We start from the raw sequence: 24,850 nt of genomic DNA on the forward strand, positions 1-24,850 counted from the left end.
CATGGGGGGTGCGGGGAGCAGGTGTGTGCGTCCGTGGGGGCACAAAGCCCAGGCGTGGACCCTTCCTCCAGCTCAGGTCTGCCTGGAGCTGCCCTAGGGCGAGCCCAGGTGGGGTGAGCGCCCCCCAAGAGGCCCCCGCCCCTGACTCACAGAGCGCGCCCACCCTGGTCCTCAAAGGCCGGGGTCTTCCCGCCGCGTGAACCCCTTGTCCACCTCCCGGCCTCCAGCTGCCGCCGCTTTCTCCTCCAAGGGCTCCCTAGTTACGGTCGCCACCCAAGCCCCGTCTCCATGGTAATCGCTGCCGCCTGCAGGCGACGGGCCGTAAAGCACGAAGGCTGGACAGCGGTCACGTGCCCAGAAAGCGGCGGGAGCGGGAGCGGGGAGCTGGTCGAGCTCGCCCCCTGCCGCCGCGACTTGGGAGGTAAAATTGGCTTTCCTCTCACCTCTCTCCTCCCCTCCCACTCTCCCCCATGTTTTCCCTTGGTGCCATCCCATGAGAAGCTGCAGCGGCCAATCCTAGCAACTCTGACTTTCTGAAGACTTGACAAAGTTATGTGAAGAAGTACGAACGGTTTGATAAAATTATCTTTGTCAAAAGCAAACTAAATTTCCCGGTCTCATTGGTGCAGCACACAGCTGTCCTCCCCACCTCCTCGCCCGGGCACTAGATGTTGTACAGAAAATTTTAGCCAGCTGGGATTAAATGTTTCATAGGTTACGTTATCTTATCACATAACGTTTCTGCCAAACCAGTTTGTTAAATCTATTAGGATGATTCCACCTCCAAGTGTCTCTCCACTAGAACCTCACAAAAGACAGCCCACCTGCGTGGCCATCCTGAGGTTTCTGAAGCAGGGGGGCTTGCAGGAAACCAGCCAAAGGCACTGATGCAGAAGACTCTCTGCTGCTATCATTTTAGGAGGATGTGAATGAGTCTCTCCATCCCCACCCCACCCTCATACCCCAATGCTGGTTGCTGCATTTGCATACATCTCAAAAAAATAAAAGGGATTGCTGGATGGGGCAAGCTGTGTTTATTATAGTCTAGGGCTTATAAAAGATTGGAAAACACGTGGAATTAGAAAAACAATTTAAACACTGGTAAACACAGCACGTCTGTGGCTACAAGGGGGGAAATCCACGTGGACATTCGGCTAGAGTACATGGTGTTTGGGGGCAGACACTCAACAGGAAGGCTTTCCAGCCGAGCACGAGCACCCATGGCTGGAAGCACACCCAGTACTGACTCCCATCAGGGCGAGCTGATATCTGCATCTAAGCCAAGCAAATCCAGGCCTGAAGAACCCAAGCATGCCTCAGTAGAATGTGCCAGATGCCCTCTGAAACAGAAAGTGGTCTGCAAGAACTGTGGAAATAAAACACTGTGATACGGTGAAGAGAGAAAAAAAGTAAAGCACGGAGGCACTAGGAATCACTGAAACTCACTTTGCCATGTTAAAGAGAGAAAATAAAAGGAAGGAAGGAAGGAGGAATCAGCATTTGCAAGAAGACAGCGCTGCACACACTGCTGGTTCCCATCAGCAATGTCAACACACCTTAGCAGTCTACAAAAGTGCTGATCCGAGGGCAGGCCCAGGAGACTCAATTATCCTGTATCCAGAGCAGCAATGCCGCAGTGCAAACGCAGGTGCAGCCTGAGCGTCTGGAACCCCCATTCACTAAAGGATGACGTCCCAGAGATGTTGCTGGTCAAATCTTGACTTCGGTACAATTGTTAGTTTGTTCTGCCCAACTTTCCTGAGGCTGATCTAACTCCCACCTGAGCTTTGGTTTGAGAAGTTCATAGGAAATTCAGCTGGGGTGATAACATGCTCATATCAACACTGTAAAACTGTTTATTTGGGGGAAAAAAACAAAATTTCTAGAAGCATAAAGTCACATCAGCACCTACCAGAATAACTCCCACCCACCTGCTCACAATCCAGAGGATTCCCATGTAGGGCCGTGGCCTAATTTGCAGAAGATGCTAAACACAAATCTAGTTTTTAACAATGCGTTAATCCCAAGAGATCACACTGGGAGGCCACAGCGTTTCCACCACCTAGAAGTTCAGGCTCCCAGCCTCTTCCAGATCCTTGAGCTTCAGGAAGAGAAGAGAAGGAGGAAATGCCCACTAGACCCAAGTCTGGGGCAAGGGAATATGCTTTCCTGTTTCTGTTCCCCAGGGACAATCATCTTTGCAAAGGAATAATGTTGCAGCTGGAAGGAAAAAAAAGGAACAGTGTAAGTTTGTGGCTCCATTCAGGAAGATCAGAAGTGAGCCGTCCTGAGCTTTTCACCTACATGCTTTCATTCTTTCAAAGCAAACGTCCAGTTAATAAAAGAACCAGAGCGACCAGGGCTCCCTCCACCTCCATACCTGGAATCTCATTCCCACCACAAGGACTTATCATGAGTTGCTACAGGCCATCTGGAAATTCCCTTCATTTCCCAACGACCCCACCTCCCACCCGCAGCTTTGTGTCTAGCAAGCATGCAGTGCACGCTGCAGTGTGAATGAACGGACACGGATACTTTACCCCAGCAGTCCTTTTCCCGCCCAGCGAGTCGGCACGAGTCTAAGCTGGTATTTCTCCCCTCTGCGGATCACTGTCACATTCAGGGGCTTCTGAAAGGAAAATGAGCTCGTTTTATGTTCAACCTCCTTAGTACTCAAAGAGATTCAGACTAGAATGCTGAGATACTGTCTTTTTTTTTTTTTTTTTTTGGCCGCGCAGCATGTGGGATCTTAGTTGCCCCACCAGGGATCAAACCCACACCCCCTGCAGTGCAGGCGTGGAGTCTCTTAACCACTGGACCTCCAGGGAAGTCCCACCCACCAGACTGGTAGTAAGGATGCTTATTTTAGGCATAATTCCTACAACTGGTGAGAATGTGGAGGACGTGGCACTCTGGGGGCAGGCAGTGGGGCTACAGATTTGGTACCTTCTTCCTGGAAGAACACAACTGCCCCCAGCAACAACAAAGCATCTTTAGAAGGTGCATATAAGATATATTCTGCAAAAGTACAAGATGATATATGAACAAAGCATTTATCCCAGGACTGTTTATAAATTTCAAAAACTGAAAACACCCAAAATATCCCTCAATAAGGTATTGGTCAAATACAGTATAGTGAATAGCAGTTTGTTTAGTAAAAACAAAACAAAACCAGCAAAGTATGAATCCATTTGAATATATGTCCTAAAAGGTCGTATGTGTTGTGAATCAAGTATACTTCAATTTAAAAATAATAATTTAAAAATAAATAATAAAAATAATAATAAAAGCTCTAAAAATTCAATAAATAAATAAATAGACATAGGAATTCCCTGGTGGCACAGTGGTTAAGAATCCTCCTGCCAATGCAGGGGACATGGGTTTGAGCCCTGGTCCGGAAACATCCCACATGCCGCGGAGCTACTGAGCCCGCGTGCTAAAACTACTGAAGCCCGCACACCTAGAGCCCATGCTCTGCAACAAAAGAAGCCAACGCAATGGGAAGCCCGCGCACCACAACAAAGAGTAGCCCCCATTCGCCGCAACTAGAGGAAGCCGGCGCGAAGCAACAAAGACCCAATGCAGCCAAAAATAATATTAATTAATTAATTAATCTAAATAAATAAATAGACATATGTGTTGCTTGGTGCATACAAAGTTTTCTGGAAGATAAACTGTTAACAGTGGTTACTTCCAGAAAGAAGCACTAGCAGTTTGGAGTAAGAGAAGAAGACATTTACTTTTTTATCTTTCTGTACCATTATTTCTTCTTTACTATGCGTACGTATTACCTTAACAAAAAAATTAAAGTAGGTACAATATATACCAAAGAAAATTACAAGTTAAAACAAGATTCATCAAATTTTAAAACTTCTGTACATCAAAGGACACTGTCAACATAGTGAAAAAGCAACCCACAGAATGGGAGAAAATATCTGCAAATCATATATCTGATAAGGGATTAATATCCAGAATATATAAAGAATTCAACAGCAACAACAAACAACCCAATTAAAAAATGAGCAAAGAACTTAAACATTTCTCCAAAAAAGATATACAAATGGCCAATAAGCACATGAATAGATGGCCTACATCACTCATCATTAGAGAAATGCAAATTAAAACCACAATGAGATATCACCTTATACCCATTAGGATGGCTATTATCAAAAAAAACAAAAGGGGGCTTCCCTGGTGGCGCAGTGGTTGAGAGTCCACCTGCCGATGCAGGGGACACGGGTTCGTGCCCCGGTCCGGGAAGATCCCACATGCTGCGGAGCAGCTGGGCCTGTGAGCCATGGCCACTGAGCCTGCGCGTCCGGAGCCTGTACTCCGCAACGGGAGAGGCCACAGCAGTGAGAGGCCCACGTACCGCAAAAAAAAAAAAAAAAAAAGAAGAAAAAAAGAAAATAATAGGAGTCAGTGAGGATGTAGAGAAATCGTAACCCTTATACACCGCTGGTGGGAGTGTAAAATGGTGCAGCCACTATGGAAAACAGCATGACTATTCCTCAAAAAACTGAAAATAGGGCTTCCCTGGTGGCGCAGTGGTTAAGAATCTGCCTGCCAATGCAGGGCACACGAGTTCGAGCCCTGGTCCAGGAAGATCCCACATGCCACAGAGCAACTAAGACCACGCGCCACAACTACTGAGCCTGCGCTCTAGAGCCTGCGAGCCACAACTACTGAAGTCCGCGAGCCTAGAGCCCGCGCTCCGCAACAGAAGCCACCGCAATGAGAAGGCCGCACGCTGCAATGAAGAGTAGCCCCCGCTCGCTGCAACTAGAGAAGGCCCGCGCACAGCAACAAAGACCCACCACAGCCAAAATAAATAAATGAATAAATCTTTTAAGAGATTGAAGATAGAATAACCATATCAACCTGCAATTAAACATATGGGTATATAACCAAAGAACTGAAAGCAGGGACTTGAACACATAATTTGTATGCCCATTTCATAGTAGCATTATTCACCAAAATGGTGAATAGCATTATAGCCAAAAGGTAGAAGCAACCCAAGTGGCCATCGATGGATTACAGGATAAACAAAATGTAGTATATACACACAGCAGAATATTATTCAGCCTTTTTTTTTTAATATAAATTTATTTATTTTTGGTTGCATTGGGTCTTCGTTGCTGCATGCGGGCTTTCTCCAGTTGTGGTGAGCGGGGGCTACTCCTTGTTGCAGTGCGCAGGCTTCTCATTGGGTTGGCTTCTCTTGTTGCGAAGCACGGGCTCTAGGTGTGCGGGCTTCAGTAGTTGTAGCACGCGGGCTCAGTAGCTCTGCGGCATGTGGGATCTTCCCGGACCAGGGCTCAAACCCATGTCCCCTGCATTGGCAGGCGGATGCCCAACCACTGCGCCACCAGGGAAGTCCCTATTATTCAGCCTTAAAAAGGAAATTCTGACACATGTAACAACCTGGATGGACCATGAAGACGTTATGCTAAGTGAAACACATGAGTCACAAAAGGACAAATATAGTGTGATTCCACTTAGAGGGCTGTATATAGAGCAGTCACATTCATAGAGACAGAAAGTAGATTAGTGGTTGCCAGAACCTTGGGGAGATGGGAATGACTAGTTAGTGTTTAATGGGTAGAGTTTCAGTTTGGGAAGATGAAAAAGTTCTAGGGACAGTGGTGGAGATGGCTGCCGAACAATGTGAATGTACTTAATGCCACTTAAAAATGGTAAATTCTATGTTATGTACATTTTACCGTAATTTTAAAAAATTAAGGCAGATCTATCAATGGGATCTCTGAATCAGAAAAAATAAAGCATGATGAAAAACAAAAAAAGACACCATTTTCCACCTCGATTGTCACAGGATAAAAGACTGACAATAACACAGTTGGGGAGGGTCAAGAAATAAGCACTCACATACACTACTGGAGAGAACATGAACTAACGCAAGCTTCTGGGAGGACACCTTGACGACACCTATCAAATCGGTAAATGTGCATTGCCTTTAACCCAGTAATTCCACTTCTAGAAATCTGACAGAAACCCTCACACAAGATAAGAATATTCACGACACCACTATTTGTGGTGGCCAAATATTGGCAATGGCTTAAATGTCCAGGTTGGGGGTCTGGTTAAACGAACGATGAGAAACCAAGCCAGGGAACATGGTACATTGTGTACCGATACACGTGTACCAACATGGAAATCCCTTCAAAGGGAGAAACATCGAGAACGGTACATAGAGTAGGTCTTCTTTGTGACTTCTTTTTCAAAAAGCAATCACTGTAGACATACACATCCACACCCAGAAAATGTGTGAGAGCTTCACTGATGTGCTTCCAGTTCTGGAAATGATGGCCCTGGGAGAGCTAGAAATCCAGAGGGTTTCTACCTATGGCACGTCCTAGATGTCTTTCTGATTTGCCCACTTGCACCTCCAGCCCATTCGTCAAAGACACCATCATCTCCTGACCTGGCTGCTAAAACTCTGTCAGCCCTCCAATCAGCTCTCTACCTGGCCTCTGGAGAAATCTTTTCAAGGCACGAAGCTGCTTACAGCTGTTATTCTCCAGCTTGGAAGAAGCTCTCTACTGCTGCTCGGGAACATTGAAGAAGGGCCCTGCCTCCTCCCCTCTCCCCCTCTTCCTTGCTCTGGGTTCCAATCAGCCTTCTCTGATCCTCTCACCTCAGGGCCTTGACCCTGCTGGTGGGCTCCTCTCCCTGCCAGTCTTGATAAACTTCAATACACTTAGAGGCCACGTCTTCAGGAACACTCTCCTTCAACCCCAAACTACATCAGAACCCCACTATTTGCTCTCCTAGCCCCCTTGAACTGTCCCTTCATAGCACTCATTGGAGTGTACAATTACACATCTGTGATTATTTGATTAATGCTCATCTCCCCCACTAAAATGTTCCCACGGACCCTTGGTTGACCTGTTTTGTTCCCTGTTGTAGCGCCTGCACCTTGCCCAGGACTCAGAGCAGGGAAGGTACTACAAGGGAGGGAGAAATCCAGGACTTTTATTCTTACTTGAAATACGTTCGCATTGTGTGAGTTTTTTTCACAATAAAAACACATTATTTTTATTATTGAAATATAATTCATATACAATAAATTCACCATTTTAAAGTATATATTCAGAGACTTGTCCAACCATCACCACTAACTAATTTCAGAGCATATTTCCATCACCCAAAAAGAAACCCCATACCCATTAGCAATTACTCCCCATTCCCTCCTCCCCCAGCCCCTGGCAACCACCAGTCTGCTTTCTGTCTCTGCTTTCTGTGCATTTGCCTATTCTGGACATTTCGGAATTCTAAAATATGTGGCCCTTTCTGGGACTTCCCTGGTGGCACAGTGGTTAAGAATCCGCCTGCCAATGCAGGGGACACAGGTTCAATCCCTGGTCAGTGAAGATCCCACATGCCGCGGAGCAACTAAGCCCGTGCGCCACAACTACTGAGCCTGCGCTCTAGACCCCGTGAGCCACAACTACTGAGCCCACATGCCACATTACTGAAGCCCACACGTGCTCCACAACGAGAAGCCACCGCAACGAGAAGCCTGTGCACCACAGCGAAGAGTAGCCCCTGCTCGCCACAACTAGAGAAAGCCCGCGTGTAGCAATGAAGACCCAACGCAGCCAAAAATAAATAAATTAAATAAATAAATTTAAATAAATTAATTAATTAAATATGTGGCCCTTTCTGTTCGGCTTCTTTCACTTACCAGAAGTCCTTTGAAGGTTCGTTAATGTTATAGCATATCGGTACACCAATCCTTTTTATGGCTGAATGAAATACACATTATTTTTATAATAAAGAAAAATTATTTTAATTTAAGGGTTTTTTCCTTTGAAAGTATATGCATTCCAGAAACTCACCTTTAGAAAATTATCTAAGGAAACAGAGCTTTGTCTACAAGAGTGTTAATTTTCAGGTTCCCATAAAATTGGAAAGTACCTAAAAGTCTAACAATAGAATGCTGTGGGGTTTTAAAAAACTTTTTTTAATTCATAGAGCAGAGACCATAAAAACCCAGACCCCTTATTCTCAAGCTGGGCTCTGGTTCCAGGAGCACCCCGGGCCCTGAGGGCGTGAGGTCCCCCCACCCCCTCTAGCTTATCCCAGCAGCTCAGCTTTTATCTGTTTGATATTTTGGAATTCCCCAGGAAATTTCACTTGAAGAAAAGGTTCTGTTGTTAGAAAACATTCAAAAAAAAAGAAAACGTTCAATGACTACTTTTGTAAAGAAGGCCTTATACAGTGTTATTAACTATAGTCACCACACTGTGCATTCTGGTATACGGTAATACTCTATGCATATCTGACAGCGGCTAGAGAGTAAATCTTCAAAGTCTTCATCACAAGAAAAAAATGTGTAACTATGTATGGTGACATGTTAACTAGCCTTACTGTGGCAATCATTTCCCAATATATGCAAATATTGAATTACTATGTTGTACACCTGAAACTAATATCATGTTATTTGTCAGTTATACCTCAGTTTTTTTTAAAAAAAAAGGATCTGTAGGCCTATAAAGAGCCTAAGAATATATTTAACTGGAAAAGACAAATTAAAAACCAGTGGCTATTATGAGTAATCACCAAAAACTGGAAAACAACCTAAATGCCCCACACTGGGAAATGGATGAAGAGTCTGGGGCTCATTACACAGTGGAGCACTACTCAGCAGTGAAAAGGGATGAACTACAGATGCACGTGACCATGTGGAAGAACGGCAGATTCATGACACTGGGTGAAAGTAGCCAGACTTAAAGGGCTTTATACTCTGCAGTTTCACTTATATGACATTCTGGAAAAGGTAACGCTACAGGGATGGAGCACAGATCAGTGATTTCCGGGCGATGGGGGTGCAGAGAGGGCTTACCTACAAAAGCATGAGATCATTTCGGGCTGTAGAACTGCTCTGTATCTTCATGTGGTGACATTTACATAACTACATACAGTTGACAAAATTCACAGTACTGGACACTGAACAGGGGGAATGTTGCTGTGGGTCAATTAGACCTTAATGAAAGCAACCAGTAGCTCTGTGTGCTGATGTATGAAGGACACACAGTTGGAAAGTGGCTGCCTTTGGAGGACAGGAAATGCACCTGGAGGAGAGGGAGGTTTTTCATTCCATGTTCTTTGGTTCTGTTTTTACCATGTGTTTGTATTACCTCTACCAGGAAAAAAAAAAAAAGACGTATTTACAAAGCAAACCACTAACAATGAGCCCAGACAACTACAAAGTTTAAAAGTATGTGCAGCAAGGTACCCAAGAGACGTGAGTAAACTATGACACACTAGCAAGCTGGGGGTGGGGTGGGGAGGAAGGAGAGAAAAACTGAGACTTTGGGTAAACATAACAGAATGAACCTACATCTGCATCATCTCTAGAAATCTCACTAAAATGATGACTGGACAGTAAAGAGGTAACAAAGGTACCATGCCACAAGGATAAACTCTTTGAAATTCCTTCCTTCCAAAGCTAAAGCCTAATTCCCCTCCCTTTGAGTGGTGGCTGGACTTCGTCGCTTCTAACGAATAAAGTGGAAGTGAGAGTGTGAATCTTCAGAGACTGAGTCAGAGCAGGTGCTGCTGACTCCTCTCTGCTCTCACTTGGACCGCCCATTCTTGGGGAGGTCAGCCACCACGCTGTGGGGCATTCAAGCAGCACTGTGGAGAGGCCCTTGTGATGAGGAACTGAAGCCTCCTGCCAACAGCCATGTGAGTGAGGGATCTTGGAAACAGATTCTCTAACCTCAGTCAAGCCCTCAGATGACTATGGCCTCCGCTTATATCCTGACCACAACCTCATGAGAGACCCTGAGCCCAAACCACCCAGCTACATGGCTCCTGGACGCTGCCTGACCGCCCAAACTGTATAAGATAATAAATGCTTGATGCTTCGAGCTGTTAAAGCTCTGGGGTGATTTCTCACTCACCAATAGACAAATAATACACCCTTTATAGCCAGGGGTTAAAGGGAAGCAGAGCAGGAACAAATGGATTTGTTCCGGGGAACCCAGAAAGGCTCCAAACAAACAGATCAAAGAAACAGAATAAAGAATTGCACACATAAGAATTATAGAACAGAGGTGGCAATATAAATGAGTGGGTAAAGTACTAACTTTTCAATAAATGGTGTTGGGACAACTACTGTCCATTTGGGGAAAAAAATTAAGTTTGGTGCCCTGCCTCACACCATTCAGAAAAACTAATTTCAGATAAGCTATAAACCCAAGAGAAATGAAAACATATGACCACACACAAACTTACACAGAATGTTCACAGAAGTATGACCCTATAACAATAGCGAAAAAGTGGCAACAACCTAAATATTCATCAACTGATGAATGGATAAATAAAATATGGTCTATCCACACAACGGGATATTATTCGGTCATAAAAAAGAACGAAGTCCTGGGATCCCCTGGTGGCGCAGCGATTAAGAATCCGCCTGCCCTTTTTTCCCATCTTGCAAGATGGTGGGTGAAAAGGCTGAGAAGCCAGATACTAAGGAGAAAAAACCTGAAGCCAAGAAGGCTGATGCTGGTGGCAAGGTTAAAAAGGTGAAGCAGGGGAAGCAGGGGAAGCCCCACTGCAGCCGAAACCCTGTCCTGGTCAGAGGAATTGGCAGATATTCCCTATCGGCTATGTATTCCAGAAAGGCCTTGTACAAGAGGAAGTATTCAGCAGCTAAATTCAAGGTTGAAAAGAAAAAGAAGGTGAAGCTTCTTGCTACTGTCACAAAACCAGTTGGTGGTGACAAGAATGGTGGTACCCGGGTGGTTAAACTTCGCAAAATGCCTAGGTATCATCCTACTGAAGATGTGCCTCGAAAGCTGTTGAGTCACGGCAAGAAACCCTTCAGTAAGCACGTGAGAAAACTGCGCGCTAGCATCACTCCTGGAACCATTCTGATTATCCTCACTGGGCGCCACAAAGGCAAGAGGGTCATTTTCCTGAAGCAGCTGAGCAGTGGCTTGCTACTTGTGACTGGGCCTCTGTCCCTCAATCGAGTTCCTCTGCGGAGAACACACCAGAAATTTGTCATTGCCACTTCCACCAAAATTGATATCAGTGGTGTGAAAATCCCAGAACATCTCACTGGTACTTACTTCAAGAAGAAGAAACTGCATAAGCCCAGGCACCAGGAAGGTGAGATCTTCGACACAGAGAGAGAGAAATACGAGATTACAGAGCAGCGGAAGGTTGATCAGAAAGCTGTGGACTCACAAATTCTGCAAAGAATCAAAGCTGTTCCTCAACTCCAGGGCTACCTCCGCTCTGTGTTCGCTCTTACAAACAGAATTTATCCTCACAAAGTAGTGTTCTAAACTTCTTACAAAGAACCTAATTAAATAATTCGGTCCATTAAAAAAAAAAGAATCCACCTTCCAATGCAGGGGACACGGGATGGAGCCCTGGTCCAGGAAGATCGCACATGCCGCGGAGCAACTAAGCCTGTGCGCCCCAACTACTGAGCCTGCGTTCTAGAGCCCGCGAGCCACAACTACTGAGCCCACATGCCGCAACTACTTTAGCCTTCATGCCTAGAGCCCATGGTCTGCAACAAGAGAAGCCACCGCAATGAGAAGCCCGCACACCGCAACGAAGAGCAGCCCTCGCTCGCTGCAACTAGAGAAAGCCTGCGCGCAGCAAGGAAGACACACGCACCCAAAAATAAATACATAAATAAATTTATTTTTTAAAAAAAGGAATGAGTTCCTGACACATGCTACAACATGGATGAACCCTGAAAACACTATGCTAAGTGAAAGTAGTCATAAAATATCACATATTGTATGATCCCATTTATATGAAATGTCCAGAATAAGCAAGTCCATAGAGGTAGAAAGTAGTTTAGTGGTTGCCAGGGGCTGGTATATATGGGGGGAATAGGGAGTGACTGCTAACAGGTACAAGGCTTTTTGAGGTGATGAAAATGTTCTAAAATTGATTGTGGTGATGGGTGCACAACTCTATGAATAGACTAAAAACGACTGGATTATGCACTTTAAATGGATGACCTATAAGGTATGTGAATTGTATGTCAATTAAACTGTTATAAAAAACAATAATAGGGAATTCCCTGGCAGTCCAGTTGTTAGGACTCCAAGCTTCCACTGTAGGGGGCCCAGGTTTGATCCCTGGTCAGGGAACTAAGATCCTGCAAGCTGCACGGTGTGGCCAAAAAAATAATAATAAATAAATAATAATAATAATAAAAGATACATTCCAGACGGATTAAAGAAAAGCTAAAGACAAAAGTACTAGAAGAATTTCTTTAAGAAGACACAAAATGCCAAAGCCGTAAAGCAAAAAACTGATGAATTTGACAAAATCAAAATTCTAAACTTCCACGTAAGTACAGACTTGATGAAGGTGTCAGTCAGTGCAGAAATGAGGGCCTGACCTCTAGCAGGGCGCCAACACTGGCCAACTGTTTCTTGGCCTGATGCCTGCCTTCTGATGAGTTACACATGGATGAGCAGTGTGGCCAAGTGGGGGCTGTGTGGGTGCAAGACAAACCAAGAATTGTCGGTTGAACTGAAGATTTCATTTGGGAACCAAAAACTTTAGTAATTTCTCTGTACTTTGAGCCCCATATTTCTCCTGCAAAGTATGGATCTTTGCCAAAAAAAGGTTTGGTTTGGGTTACATTACTGAGAAACAAGATGAGATGGTTACGTGGAAGTATTTTTTAATGGCATATTCTGCCAGAAACTAGAAGGCTGCAGCCTATTTTGAATTTCAACTTTTACTATATCTTTAAGGAATGAAATTATCAAAAGGCACACAAATCAAGTTCTAATATACTACTGTTTGAACAGTACTACACTATTATGCACTGTACTGTATTTCTTTATTTTAATCCTCAGGGATGGTTTTGGCAGCAAAGAGCCCTATAATATTAATAAATTTAACAAAATGGATATCTAAGTGAATTAAAAAAAGAAACTTTCAAGTAATCAAAGTTACCATAAAGAAAGTTAAAAGAAAAGGAGTTAATCAGGAGAGACATGTGCAATGTATAAACAGGCAAAGATTTAATATATAGAATATAGAAAGAGTTCCTACAAATCAATTTTTAAAAAGGACAAATAACCCAATAGAAAATAAGTGGGGAAAAAAGACTAACAGACAATTCATAGAAATGGTACTCAATCTCACTGGTAGTCAGGAAAATACAAATTAAAACAAGATGGCATTTTAGCAAAGTTATTAAAAGATCAGTAATGGAGTACTGCTGATGATATGATACACAGTTGACCCTTGAACAACATGGGTTTGAACTGCTTAGGTTCGCTTACATGTGAATTTTTTTCAATAAATACAGTACTGCACAATCCGTGGATACAGAGCGCCAACCACGGGACTTGAGCATCTACAGACTCTGGTATCTGCACTGGTCCTGAAACCAATCCCCCGTGGATACTGAGGGACGACTGGACTCACATACTGTTGGTCAGGGTACAAATTCATAAAACTTTTTCAAATTACCTATTAAAATCTTAAGTGTGCATTTGCTGAGAGCTTGTAATTCTACTTCCAGGTGTGCACAGTTGTGAACAAGTATGCACGGCTATTCACACTGGCATAAAACTGGAAATGAACAAGACGTCCACTGATAAGGCCGCGGGTGGACAAACTTCTATCCATTCATACCATGGAGTGCTATGCAGCAGTGAAAAAGAGCGAGGTGTGTGCCCAAATGAAAAGATGTCTAAGAAACCTTGTTAAATGAAAACGGGGATAGGAAGCAGGAGAGGGGTATTTTAGACAGGGTGGCTGGAAAGGCCTCACTGAGAAGGTGGCATTTGTACAAGAGGAGGGAGGGAAGGAAGGAAGGTGAGGGGGTAAGGGAAGAAGATTAGCATTCTAGGCAGAGGGAACAGCAAATGCGAAAGCCCCGAGCGGGGACTGTGCCTGAGAAACGGCACTCTGAGGGCAGCTGTCAAAGGCCCCGGCCACGTTTCCTGGCCCCGGCAATTCCAGGGTTACTGGTCAGATGCCATGTAATACCTCCAACTCACCCCCTCACTGTGCTGGACCACAGTGCCAATGTTCTGCAGTGACTGGAAGTTTTGGGTGTTCACAGAGCCAAACTCCACTATCTTGTCATCCACTTGCAGACCCTAAAGAGAGAAGGGAAAACAGAAAATCAGGCTAGAGGTTAAATGTTCTTCTGGTGTTCTTTACCCTCCCATACGCTCCCAATTTAATAAGCGTGTTTTCTACAGGGGAGAACGGCAGGCACGATGCAAAGAGGCTGGGATTTAGATACCTCGGGCAGGGAGGGACAGTGGATAACTGGGCCACCTCCTCCGGGGGTTCCTCCAGGGGCAGATCTAATAAAAGGTGGCCAGGTCTGCCCAGTATCTGAGAAAAGCTGGCAGTTGTATAGACCTGGAGGAAAATGGGGAAAAGCTCTCTGGGGTCCTGACCCAGGTTTGGGGGCAAGTAGAGGCAGGCCCATCTGGCCTATTTTGTTCAGGGGTCAGAATTTAGACGCATTGGCCCTAAAAGCCCCCAGGCAAGCAGCCACGGGCACAACACTGACCCAGGACTAGAGTGATCCTGTCACTCTAAGAGCACAGATCACAATTCACCCATCCCTTCAACAAATACTCGTCGCAGGCTGACGACAGCTCTGTGCCAGATGCTGTGCACACAGTGGTGAATAAAACAGAGCTTGTGTGTAACCTGCAGTCTTGTGATCACTAAAGACGACTGGCAGGACCCAGGTCCACCTTCTAGAAACTGTGCGTCCTGGCACAAGGTACATCAGGTCTTTGAGGCTTTTCCTCATGCGTGAAATGGGGTAGATTAGTACCTACCCCAGAGAACGGCTGTGGGATTAAATATTACATGCAGGTCCACATACACCAAGGGGGGAAAGTGGTGGGGGATGGTGCGATGAATTGGGAGATTGGGATTGACATGTATCCACTAATAAGTATAAAATGGATAACTAAGAAGAACCTGCTGTATAAGTAATAAATAAACAAAATAAAATTCAAAAAAAGACTAGACTAAGGCTGAACAACAACAAAATGCAGGTACACATAAAAATTTGTACATCATGTTCACAGTAGCATTATTCATAATGGCCAAAAAATGGAAACTGAGGAATGGATAAACAAAGCGTGGTCTATCCGGACAGCACATTAAACTCAGCAGTAAAAAGGAATGAACATGAGGGAGGGATAAATTGGGACATTGGGACTGACATATACACACTACTATATATAAAATAGATAACTAATAATAAACTTCTATATAGCACAGGGAACTGTACTCAATACTCTGTAATGGCCTACATGGGAAAAGAATCTTAAAAAAAAGAAAAAAAGAGTGGATACATGTACATGTGTATATGTATAACTGATTCACTTTGCTGTACACCTAAAACTAACACAACATTGTAAATCAACTATACTCCAATAAAAAAATTTTTTTAAATAAAAAGTAAAAATTTTAAAAAAAATTTAAAAAGGAATGAAGTTGAGATACATGCTCCAACATGGCTGGACCTTGAGAACATGATACTAAAAGGAAGAAGCCAGTCGTAGAGGACCACATATTATATGATTCCATTTACACATATATGACATGTCCAAAATAAGCAAGTTCAGAGAGACAGAAAGCAGACCGGTGGTTGCCAGGGGCTGGGGGGAATGTGGTGGTTGAGGCGTAATGGCAAATTGACACTGGGCTTCTTTTTGGGATAATGATTCTAAAATTGACTGTTAATACACTAAAAGCTACTGAATCATATATGTACCTTAAAAGGGTTAAAGTTATGGTATGTGAATTATATCCCAATAAAGCTGTTAAAACTTCTCTAAAGACACCAGGGAAGCTATAACTCACTTGGCAGGATACGTGGTGCTAAGCAAGGGCTCAGCAAGTGGCAGCTACTGTTGTCATTCTCGTGTCCATTACTCAACGCCCAGCTAAAATCGGCCCTGAGAAGAGAGCCTCTTTCCCTCTCCGGGGTCACCCTGTGTCCCAGGGTCTCTCTGCGGCTAGTTGAGTGGGCAGCAGGGGCTGACTCCTGCTGGGCTGCAGCGGGCCTTCATCGGCATCTGCTGCACTGGTGACAGTGTGGGTCTGTCTGTCCATAGCCTCCCACCCCCACACCCACTCCCGCCCCCAAGCACCCTTGGGGTGTGGATTTACGGGGCCAGGCCCTGGCTTACTGCGATGCTGGCAGGGGAGCCGGGGCTGATGCTGTTCACTATGGCGAAGGCCTGAGCAGGGCTGAGGTCCTGGCTCTGGCCCAGGCCATGGCTCATGGCCTCCCTGTGGGCCTCGGCCAGGTCCCGGGCCTGCTTCTCCTTGTCGCGAGCGTGCAGCTGGTGCAGGGCCTCCTCCACCTGCTTCATCACCGCCTTGTGATCGTTCTGCAAGCCTGGAGGAGAGCACCGTGTCAGGGGCCGAGAAGACAGCTGAGGACACAAGACCCACACGTTCATTCACTGACTATTCAACGAGCACTTATTATATGCCAGACGTTGTGCTAGAAGCTGAGGACCTATCTGTGAACACGACAGAGGGGCTGCCCTCATGAAGCTTACAGTCCTGCAAGGAGAGCAGCTGTGGGACAAATGATTGCAATGACACCTGATGACTTCAATGACTAGGAGATCAGGGAAGGCTCCCCAAAGGCAGCACCGTTTCAGCTGAGACCTGAGAGGTGAGCAGAAGGAGGGAACTGACCAGGTGAATCCATGGCCACAAACTCAAACGCTCACAAGGGGCAAACACGAGTAAAGCAGGCTGGGCTAAGAAGGCTTTCGCTTTTCTCGTAATGCCTCTAGAAGAAAAAATGATGCCAAGTCTACCAACACGTGACTGGTGATATTCAGTCTGGGAGAGGCAACAGGGAGCAAAGCTGGAAATTAGGAGTTTGGGGGTGAAACCTTCAGATTTTTTTCAGTACTGACAGTCAACTCAGGATGTTGGGAAGGACTGTGTGGGCCAAGCAAGTCATCTCTGCAGGCCAGGCTACCAGAGTGGCTGGGAGCTGGGTTAACTTTTTTTTTTAACCTAAAGACAACTTCCTCTATGGCTCTGGATTCGGCACCTCATTCAAGCCAGTTCCCTAGGACATCCCTGGTGGTCCAGTGGTTAAGACTTCACCTTCCAACGCAGGGGGTGCAGGTCTGATCCCTGCTCAGGGAGTTAAGATCCCACATGCCTCGTGGCCAAAAAACCAAAACATAAAACAAGCAATATTGTAACAAATTAAATAAAGACGTTTAAAAAATGGTCCACATCAAAAAAAAAAAAAAAACTTAAAAGAAAAAAAAGCCAGTTCCCTGTGAAGAGTTCCAGAGGCCTGAACAAACCAGCACTGCCTGCCAATCCACGTCTAGCATCCATAGGCCACAGACTTTCAGACTTTCCAGGCACCTTGGACTGTGGGCACGCAAGGCTACCTGACCTTGTTCCTCTGCTCCTGTCACTTTGGAGAACAGGTAAGGCCCTCAGGCATTACGAGCCTCTAGCACTCAACCCACTGGTGCAGACACGAGAAAGAGCCCAGACTTGAATAAATGAAGACATAAACCTGGGCAGGAAGACTTAAAATGGTGTCAGTATAATACACGGTCACTCTGACTAGAAAAGGTCCCCCAGGTGATAAGCTCCACGAGGACCCCAGAGCCTTCAGAGAGGCCTGGCACATAGTAAGTCTCAAGCTACTGCTGCTAGGTAAAGGAATGAATGACTTCATACACCATATACTGCAATTCTAATCAGAATTCAAAAAAATTTTTTTCCTTGAACAAAATGTTTCCAAAGTACATTTCAAAAACCAAACTTGCAATTATAACAAATGCAACATATTAAGGGAAGATGCTAGTAATGGGGAAAACTAGGTACAGAGTATACGGGACCTCTCTGTGTTATTTTCCCAATTTTTCTGTAAATCTAAAACTGTTCTAAAAAATAAAGTTTATTTTTTAGGGCTTCCCTGGTGGCACAGTGTTTAAAGAATCCGCCTGCCAATGCAGGGGACAGGGATTCGAGCCCTGGTCCAGGAAGATCCCACATGCTGTGGAGCAACTAAGCCTGTGTGCCACAACTACTGAGCCTGAGCTCTGGAGCCCGAGAGCCACAACTACTGAAGCCCGCACGCCTAGAGCCCAAGCTCCGCAACAAGAGAAGCCACCGCAATGGGAAGCCCGCGCACCACAACGAAGAGTAGGCCCTGCTCACCACAACTAGAGAAAGCCACACGCAGCAACAAAGACCCAATGCAGCCAAAAATAAATAATTTTTTTTAAAAAAAAGTCTATTTTTTAAATAAAATAAACTTGTGAGAATAGTTTTTCAAAAGAAGACCAATAAGGAATCGCTCAAACAGACACTTACGCATATTAAAGTCATTAAGATGGCATGATGTTAGCACCCAAAAAGAGAGATCAACGGAACAGAGCAAAAAGCCCAGAAAGAGACATAAGCACGTCTAAAGATTTAATATGCAATATTGTTAGTGTTTCAAATTAACGGAGAAAGAACAGACTAAATGGTGTTGTAACATCAGGCCAACCATTTGGAAAAAAATAAGTCGGTGCCCGCCCTCACACTGTGGGCTAGGGCTTCTCAAATTTCTCCCAGAATCCTCCTAACTGGGGAGCAAGTGGACTGCTTCGCTGGGGCGTCCAAGGGTTTAGCCAAAAGCCCCAAATTTCCCTCCAGTCTGACTGTCTTAACACGGTTTTTCCCTACTCTGTATCTTCCTATTTGTTTTAATATTAAAATGGCATGCTTCTTTTCCCAACATCTTCAAGGAAAAGTGACGCTCTAAGAAGTCCTATGATCATAGTGTGACTTTGAGGAAACTTTGGCATCTTCAGCTGTGTCTCACCCCAGGGCTACCTGTACTCTCACTGAGAAACCTGGCCTTAGACCAAAGCACGCTGTATATAGAGTCAAGATTCACAGGTAAAACAGAAGTCATTAAGGGAGAAAGGTGGATGATAAATTCCCTTCTAATATGATTTTGTGGTAGAGACTGCTGGTTGCCTACCTGTGGCAGCGTGAAAAGTGGCCGCAAAGAGGTTCCCATCCAAATCCCCAGAACCTGTGAATTTGCTACTTTACATGGCAAAGGGGGCTTTGCAGGTGTGATTAAGTTAAGGGCCCTGAGATGGGGAGATTATCCAGGTGGTGGGCCCAACGTAATCACAACTGTCTTTATAAGTGAAAGAGGGAGGCAGGAGAGGGAGAGAAAGAGATGTGATGCCAAACCCAGAAGCTGGAGAGATGTGACTGCTGGCTTTGAAGATGGAAGGGGCTGCAGGTCAAGGAGTGTGGGCAGCTTCTAGAAGCTGGAAAAGACAAGGAAATGGATTCTCCCTAGAGCCTCCAGAAGGAACACAGCCCTGCTTGACACCTTGATTTTAGTCCAGTGAGACCAACTTGGATGTCTCATTTCCAGAACTATAATAAATTCGTGACGTTTTAAACCACTAAGTCTGTGATGATCTGTTACAGCAGAAACAGAAGACTAATAAACTACCCAATCTCTACTCTCTCTGTTCCTTGATAATAAATACATACGTATATACATACATACAATACATATACACACACATAAATAAGAGAGTTTATTTAGGATAGCAACATGCCCATTGTGGGGTACATTTCTTGCAGGCAGAGGAGCCTATGAGAGGAAAGCAGAAATTGATGCAGGGGGTGGGAGTGGGACTTGCAGGACAGATCCTTTACAGGAGGGGTGCCAGCTGGCATAGGAGCTTGTGCCCTTCCTACCTTCTTCCTTCCCTTTCTTCCTGCCTAGAACATGGACATGGTGACCCTGAAGATGGATGAATTGCCTAAGGATGGCAGAGCCTGAGTTTCTGATGACCAGCCCTGCGCTGCCTATCTCCAAATGTCTTTACTGAGGAACTGAGCTATTTTCTGTTTGAGTGACCATAGTTAGGTCACTATCATTAATAGCTAAACGTACTTCCTAAGACGTAATTGATTTGATTGGGATCGTAAGCAATATCTGACTTGGGTTTCTGTTGTTATTGCAATAAAAGTTTCCGCAATGAAGCAAAGGCCCTAAAAACAAAATGAAAAATGAAACCATAAAGACAGACCCCTAGAGTCTAACCCGCCCCCTTAGTTCTCAGTCCCTCGATGGGGACAGTGAGATGATCCCATCAAGGCAGAAGCCAAGGAAGCAGATAATATGGAACACTGGCGATTTCTCTGTGTGCCTTAAACATCCCCTGCTGCAAGGTGGGGGAACATCCCCAGAGAGGGTCACTCACAGACGATGTTGTGCCTTGCGGTTCGGACCTGGTACAGGTCCACGTCTGCCCGGGGGTAGCCCTCGCAGTCCACCAGTGGCTCATTCATCCCGATGCCTTTCTGCTGGAGGGAAGAAATGAGGTCAAAAAGATTTCACAGGTATGAAGTCCTCGGGCCTCTTTCCCCAGACTCTCGTCCTCTGCAGTCATAATAAAGGTGACAGTAACGAGAGAGGCCATATATTGATCACTTGGCACAGACCAGGTCCTTTCCCACATCCTCTCATGACTGCTCTCTGTGGTGGGCACCATTTTTTAACTGACTTTTAATAATACCAGTAATGCACGAATCCATTCTCCTTTTTTGAAGTTAGAGCAGTGCAGATAAAACTAAAGACTCCTTTGAGCATCACCCCCAAGGCCAGCCTCTTCCTCCACTCCTCCAAACCCTCCTTCCTATGGGCAGCTGACACCTGGCTGGTGGCCTTGGAAGCTGGAGGGGAGTAAAAACCTCAAAGAGCACCCAGCTGAGGCAGGACTTTGGTTCTCTGAAAATGAAAAGAGATGTAAAGGGGCCTTCAAACAGGCTTTTCATCCCTGGAAGGAACACTGAACTGGAACCCCAGTTGCCATCTGGGGAGAGGAACGGGGAGGCTAGGGGACAGCAGAGGGAGAGAGACTTTCTATTATGTATCCTTTTGTAGATTTTGAATTTTGACCACGGCAATGTATTCCCTATGGAAAACAATACATTTGTTTTAATGTTTGTTTGTTTGTTGTTTCGGCTGTGCCGCGCAGTGGAATCTTAGTTCCCTGATCAGAGATTGAACCTGGGCCCTTGGCAGTGAAAGCGCAGAGTCCTAACCACTGGACCGCCAGGGAATTCCCTTGTTTTAATGTTTTAAAGTCTTTTCCTACATAAGTCAGAGCATGGTGCACAAAAGCAATGAAACATGTTATATGACATGTTTCAGGGATTTTCAGTCAGACTTTGATTTCAAGCTCAATTCTGCCACATACAATCTGGGTGACCTTGGTTAAGAGGTTCACCTCTCTGGGCCTCAGCTTCTTCAATTATAAAATGGGAATAACGGCACTTACCTCCCTTCCCACCTGCTCTGAGAATTAACGAGCTGACCTATGTAGGGTGCTTAGCACAGTGCCAGGCACATTCACAGAGTGGTGAACAGCAGCCCCCAAAAGATATGTCCAAGTCCTAAACCCCAGAACCTGTGAATGTGACCTTATCTGGAAAAAGGATCTTTGCAGATATAATTAAGTGAAGGATCAGAGAGAAGAGATCATCCTAGATTTAAGGTTGCCCCTACATCCAATGACGGGTATCCTGATAAAAGAAAGGAGGGGGAGATTTGGGACACAGAGAGAAGGCCATGTGAAGACAGAGGCAGGGACTGCAGTGATGCAGCTAGCTACAAGCCAAGGATGGCCAGCAGCCACCAGAATCTAGGAGAGAGGCATGGAACGGATTCTCCCTCAGAGCGCCCAGAAAAACTCAAACCTGCCAACACCTTGATGTCGCACTTCTGGACTCCACAACTGTGAGAGAATAAATTTCTGTTGTTTTAAGCCACCAAGCTGTGGTAATTCGTTATGATGGCCCTAGGAAATTAATATACATAGAAAGTAATAGGTGATGGCTGTAATCATCAGCACGGAGACCAGCTGCCTAGTGTACACACGTGCTATCAGGAGGGATTCCATTCGTGTCTGTACCTTTCTCTCTGAAAGCCTCTGGGATACACCTACTGTTTCCTGTTCGCGGGGAAGGGGGTCTCGTATACTCTCTTAGCGCAGGACTCTCTATAGATACAGCATAAATGTGCCAGGGGCTAAATATCTGTATCTGCCTCATGCCTGCCCATGATGACTAAGAGTTGACTGGCCTCTCCAAGTCAATACCACATCAGACACTGCTTTCCAAAGTTGGGACTCACACCACTGGCAACTCACACACGGGGCATTAAATAACCCATTCCCTTTCTAATTATCTTCAACCCTTCAATAATCAGGGAGAAAGTCTCCATTTGGTGCTGGTCTTTATATCACCTCCAGATCACTTGTTATCTCTGGCCCTCTCCATTTTGTTTTTAACAGCTTTATCAAGATATAATTAACACACCATACAACCCACTCATTTGAAGTGTACAATTCAATGGTTTTTAGAATATTCACAGAGTTATGAAACCATCACCGCAATCAATTTTAGAACATTTCCATCACCATCCAAAAAAAAACCCAAGACCCACTAGCAGTCACTCCCATTCCCCCCTCCCCTCAGCCCCTGGCAACTACTAATCTATCTTCTATGGATTTACCTATTCTGGATATTTTATATAAAGGGAATTATAAAATGTGTGGTTTTTTGTGATGCACTTCTTTCACTTAGCATAACGTTTTCAAGATTCATGCACTTTTGTAGCCATGTGCCAGCACTTCATTCCTTTTTATTGGCTAATATCCCGTTGTATGGATAGACCACATTTCAGCTATCCATTTATCAGGTGACAGAGAGTTGGAGGGATCACCTTGATATACACTTTTATATTTAAGGAAAGAGAGTCTCATTTTTTCATATGCTGTGAAGTTATAAGATTTCCTTTAAAAATAAAACTATCTAAGTAAAAAAGTGAGGCAACTTAAAGAAAAATATCAAGGGAGTAACAATACAGGACGTATACAGATAGAGCATATCCTGCCTGCAGTAGCAAAGTAACTAAGGTGTGAGAAGTTGTTGGCACAACACTTGAAAGCACAGATTCTGGGTTCAACAGGCATAAGATCTGAATCCCACTTTGTGACTCTGAACAAGTGACTTCCCCTTTCTGAACCTCAGGGTAACAAACCAACTTCACAGAGTAGTTGAGAGGATTCCACGATATAACACATACATAAACCGGCCCCCTTCAGGCACATAGTCAGCGCCCAGTAAAATGGTACCCTGACCTCCATATGATACTTCATCTTACTCCCATCACCTAAAATGCATTCCATCCGTCCTACATAGAATGTAATTCATTTACTCTTCCCCGGCAAATTGATCTGTGGTTTTATACTAGGTGGCTTAAGAAAAACTGTATCCGTTTTGGAGCCAGTGGGGTGTGGCTAGCTAAGAACTAGCCCCACCACTGCCACTTCCAACCTACCTGACCCTAGGCAAGGATTTTCCCCACTCTGGGCCTCAGTTTCCTCCTTATACAATAAGGATAACGAGCCTTTCCTGTCATTCAAAGCTGGGTTCTTAGACCAGTGCCATCAGCATCGCTGGGAATTTGCTAGAAATGCAGTAGCTGCTCCCACACATCTGTCCGCCAACAGAATCTGAATTTTAACAAGCTCTCCAGGTGATTCGAATACACACTAAAGCTTAAGAAGCTCTGAGGTAAAGTGGTTAGTAAAGCACAGGACATCTGGTAACCGTTCAACAAGGACTGATGATAGAGGTGATTATCACCCTGCCTCTGCAAACTTATTGGCCCTGTGACTTGAGGCAGGTTTAAGTAATGCCTCTGTTGCCTCATCCCTAAAATGGGGGAAATGACAGAACTCACCTCAAAATGTTGTTGGGAGGATTAAACGAGTTAACCAATGTCAAGCGCTTAACAACTGCGCCCAGCACCCAACAAGAATTCCACAAATACCTGCTAGAACATCAATTCTAACTGTTCCTAGCTATTCACGTTATTTGCCTCACTGTCTGCTGCCCACAGAGGCCACAACTGCTGCGCCTTGGGCCTCCCAGGGAGGGAGAGACCCACAGCTGAGAGCTCAAGCGGAGGCCGCCCTAGTCTCTCAGTCCCCGCCCCGGGTCTGGGGGCCAGGTTGGGAAGGCCTCCGGGCGCCTCCCACGCCCGCCCGGAAGCCCCGTGCCCACACTCACGCTCTCCAGCACGTCATAATTGGCTTTGATTTGCGCCTCGATCTCCTCCTTGCGCCGTATCAGTTCCTGTATGTAGCTGGCAGTCACCCCGCTGGCCTCCGGGGAGCCTCCGCTCTCCCTCGTTTCCTTCTCCGACATCGTGAACCTCGGCCCGGGAGCCCTGACTGCGGGTTTCCCGACCGCGGACGCCCGAGGAGACTGTGCCTACGGCTCCGCCCGCGGGCCAAAACACCGCGGCCTTTCGCGGGCGCCTGGAAAAGCGAGGGGCGTGGTTTGTCGGCGGGGCGTGGTCACCGGAAGCCCCACAATGCGGGAACACGCGGTCCTGTGGTGACTCGTGGAGGGGAGGTATAAAGACGGAAGGATTCCCTGTCGCACCCAAGCACTGGCCGCGACCAGGACATGATGAACTCTTCCTAGTTAATTCATTTTCTTTCCTCATTCATTCAGCTATGTATTGAGCGCCTACTGCATGTATGTACCTGAGCACTGTGCATGGTGCTCCATTGCAGCTCTGCATCTACACAGCGCTTGAGGGTTTACAAAATAGATTCCTCATGCCCTGTTTCACAAAGCCTACAAGCTTGGGTTCAAATCTGGGCTCTTGCCTCTTACTGCCAGTAGTGACCTAGGTAAACTACTTCACTCCTCTGAGCCTCAGTTTCCTCATCTGTGAGTTGGTTGGGTATTG

General features: G+C 45.4%; 2 protein-coding genes across 3 annotated transcripts; one reads left to right on the plus strand and one right to left on the minus strand.

The window, feature by feature from the left end:
* Nucleotides 1–1,840: 1,840 nt before the first annotated feature.
* On the minus strand, nt 1,841–24,357 carry PSMD9 (proteasome 26S subunit, non-ATPase 9). Of its 2 annotated transcripts, none has more exons than XM_082668298.1 (6): nt 24,160–24,357; nt 20,283–20,382; nt 16,194–16,405; nt 14,025–14,126; nt 2,541–2,629; nt 1,841–2,220 (listed from the first exon to the last, which is right to left on the minus strand). In XM_082668298.1, exons 1-6 carry the CDS (start codon nt 24,295–24,297, stop codon nt 2,193–2,195), a joined length of 669 nt encoding a protein of 222 aa, XP_082524424.1. In that variant the 5' UTR covers nt 24,298–24,357; the 3' UTR covers nt 1,841–2,192. The 2 variants fall into 2 exon arrangements, with proteins under 2 accessions (XP_082524424.1, XP_082524423.1); XM_082668297.1 differs by having other exon boundaries at nt 20,283–20,385.
* On the plus strand, nt 10,452–11,376 carry LOC309831075 (large ribosomal subunit protein eL6-like). The gene has a single exon (XM_082668029.1). It carries the CDS (start codon nt 10,470–10,472, stop codon nt 11,322–11,324), a length of 855 nt encoding a protein of 284 aa, XP_082524155.1. The 5' UTR covers nt 10,452–10,469; the 3' UTR covers nt 11,325–11,376.
* Nucleotides 24,358–24,850: the final 493 nt, after the last annotated feature.

This window comes from Grampus griseus (assembly GCF_964374135.1).
Source record: "Grampus griseus genome assembly, chromosome: 12".
In the NCBI taxonomy this organism is placed as follows: Eukaryota; Metazoa; Chordata; class Mammalia; order Artiodactyla; family Delphinidae; genus Grampus; species Grampus griseus.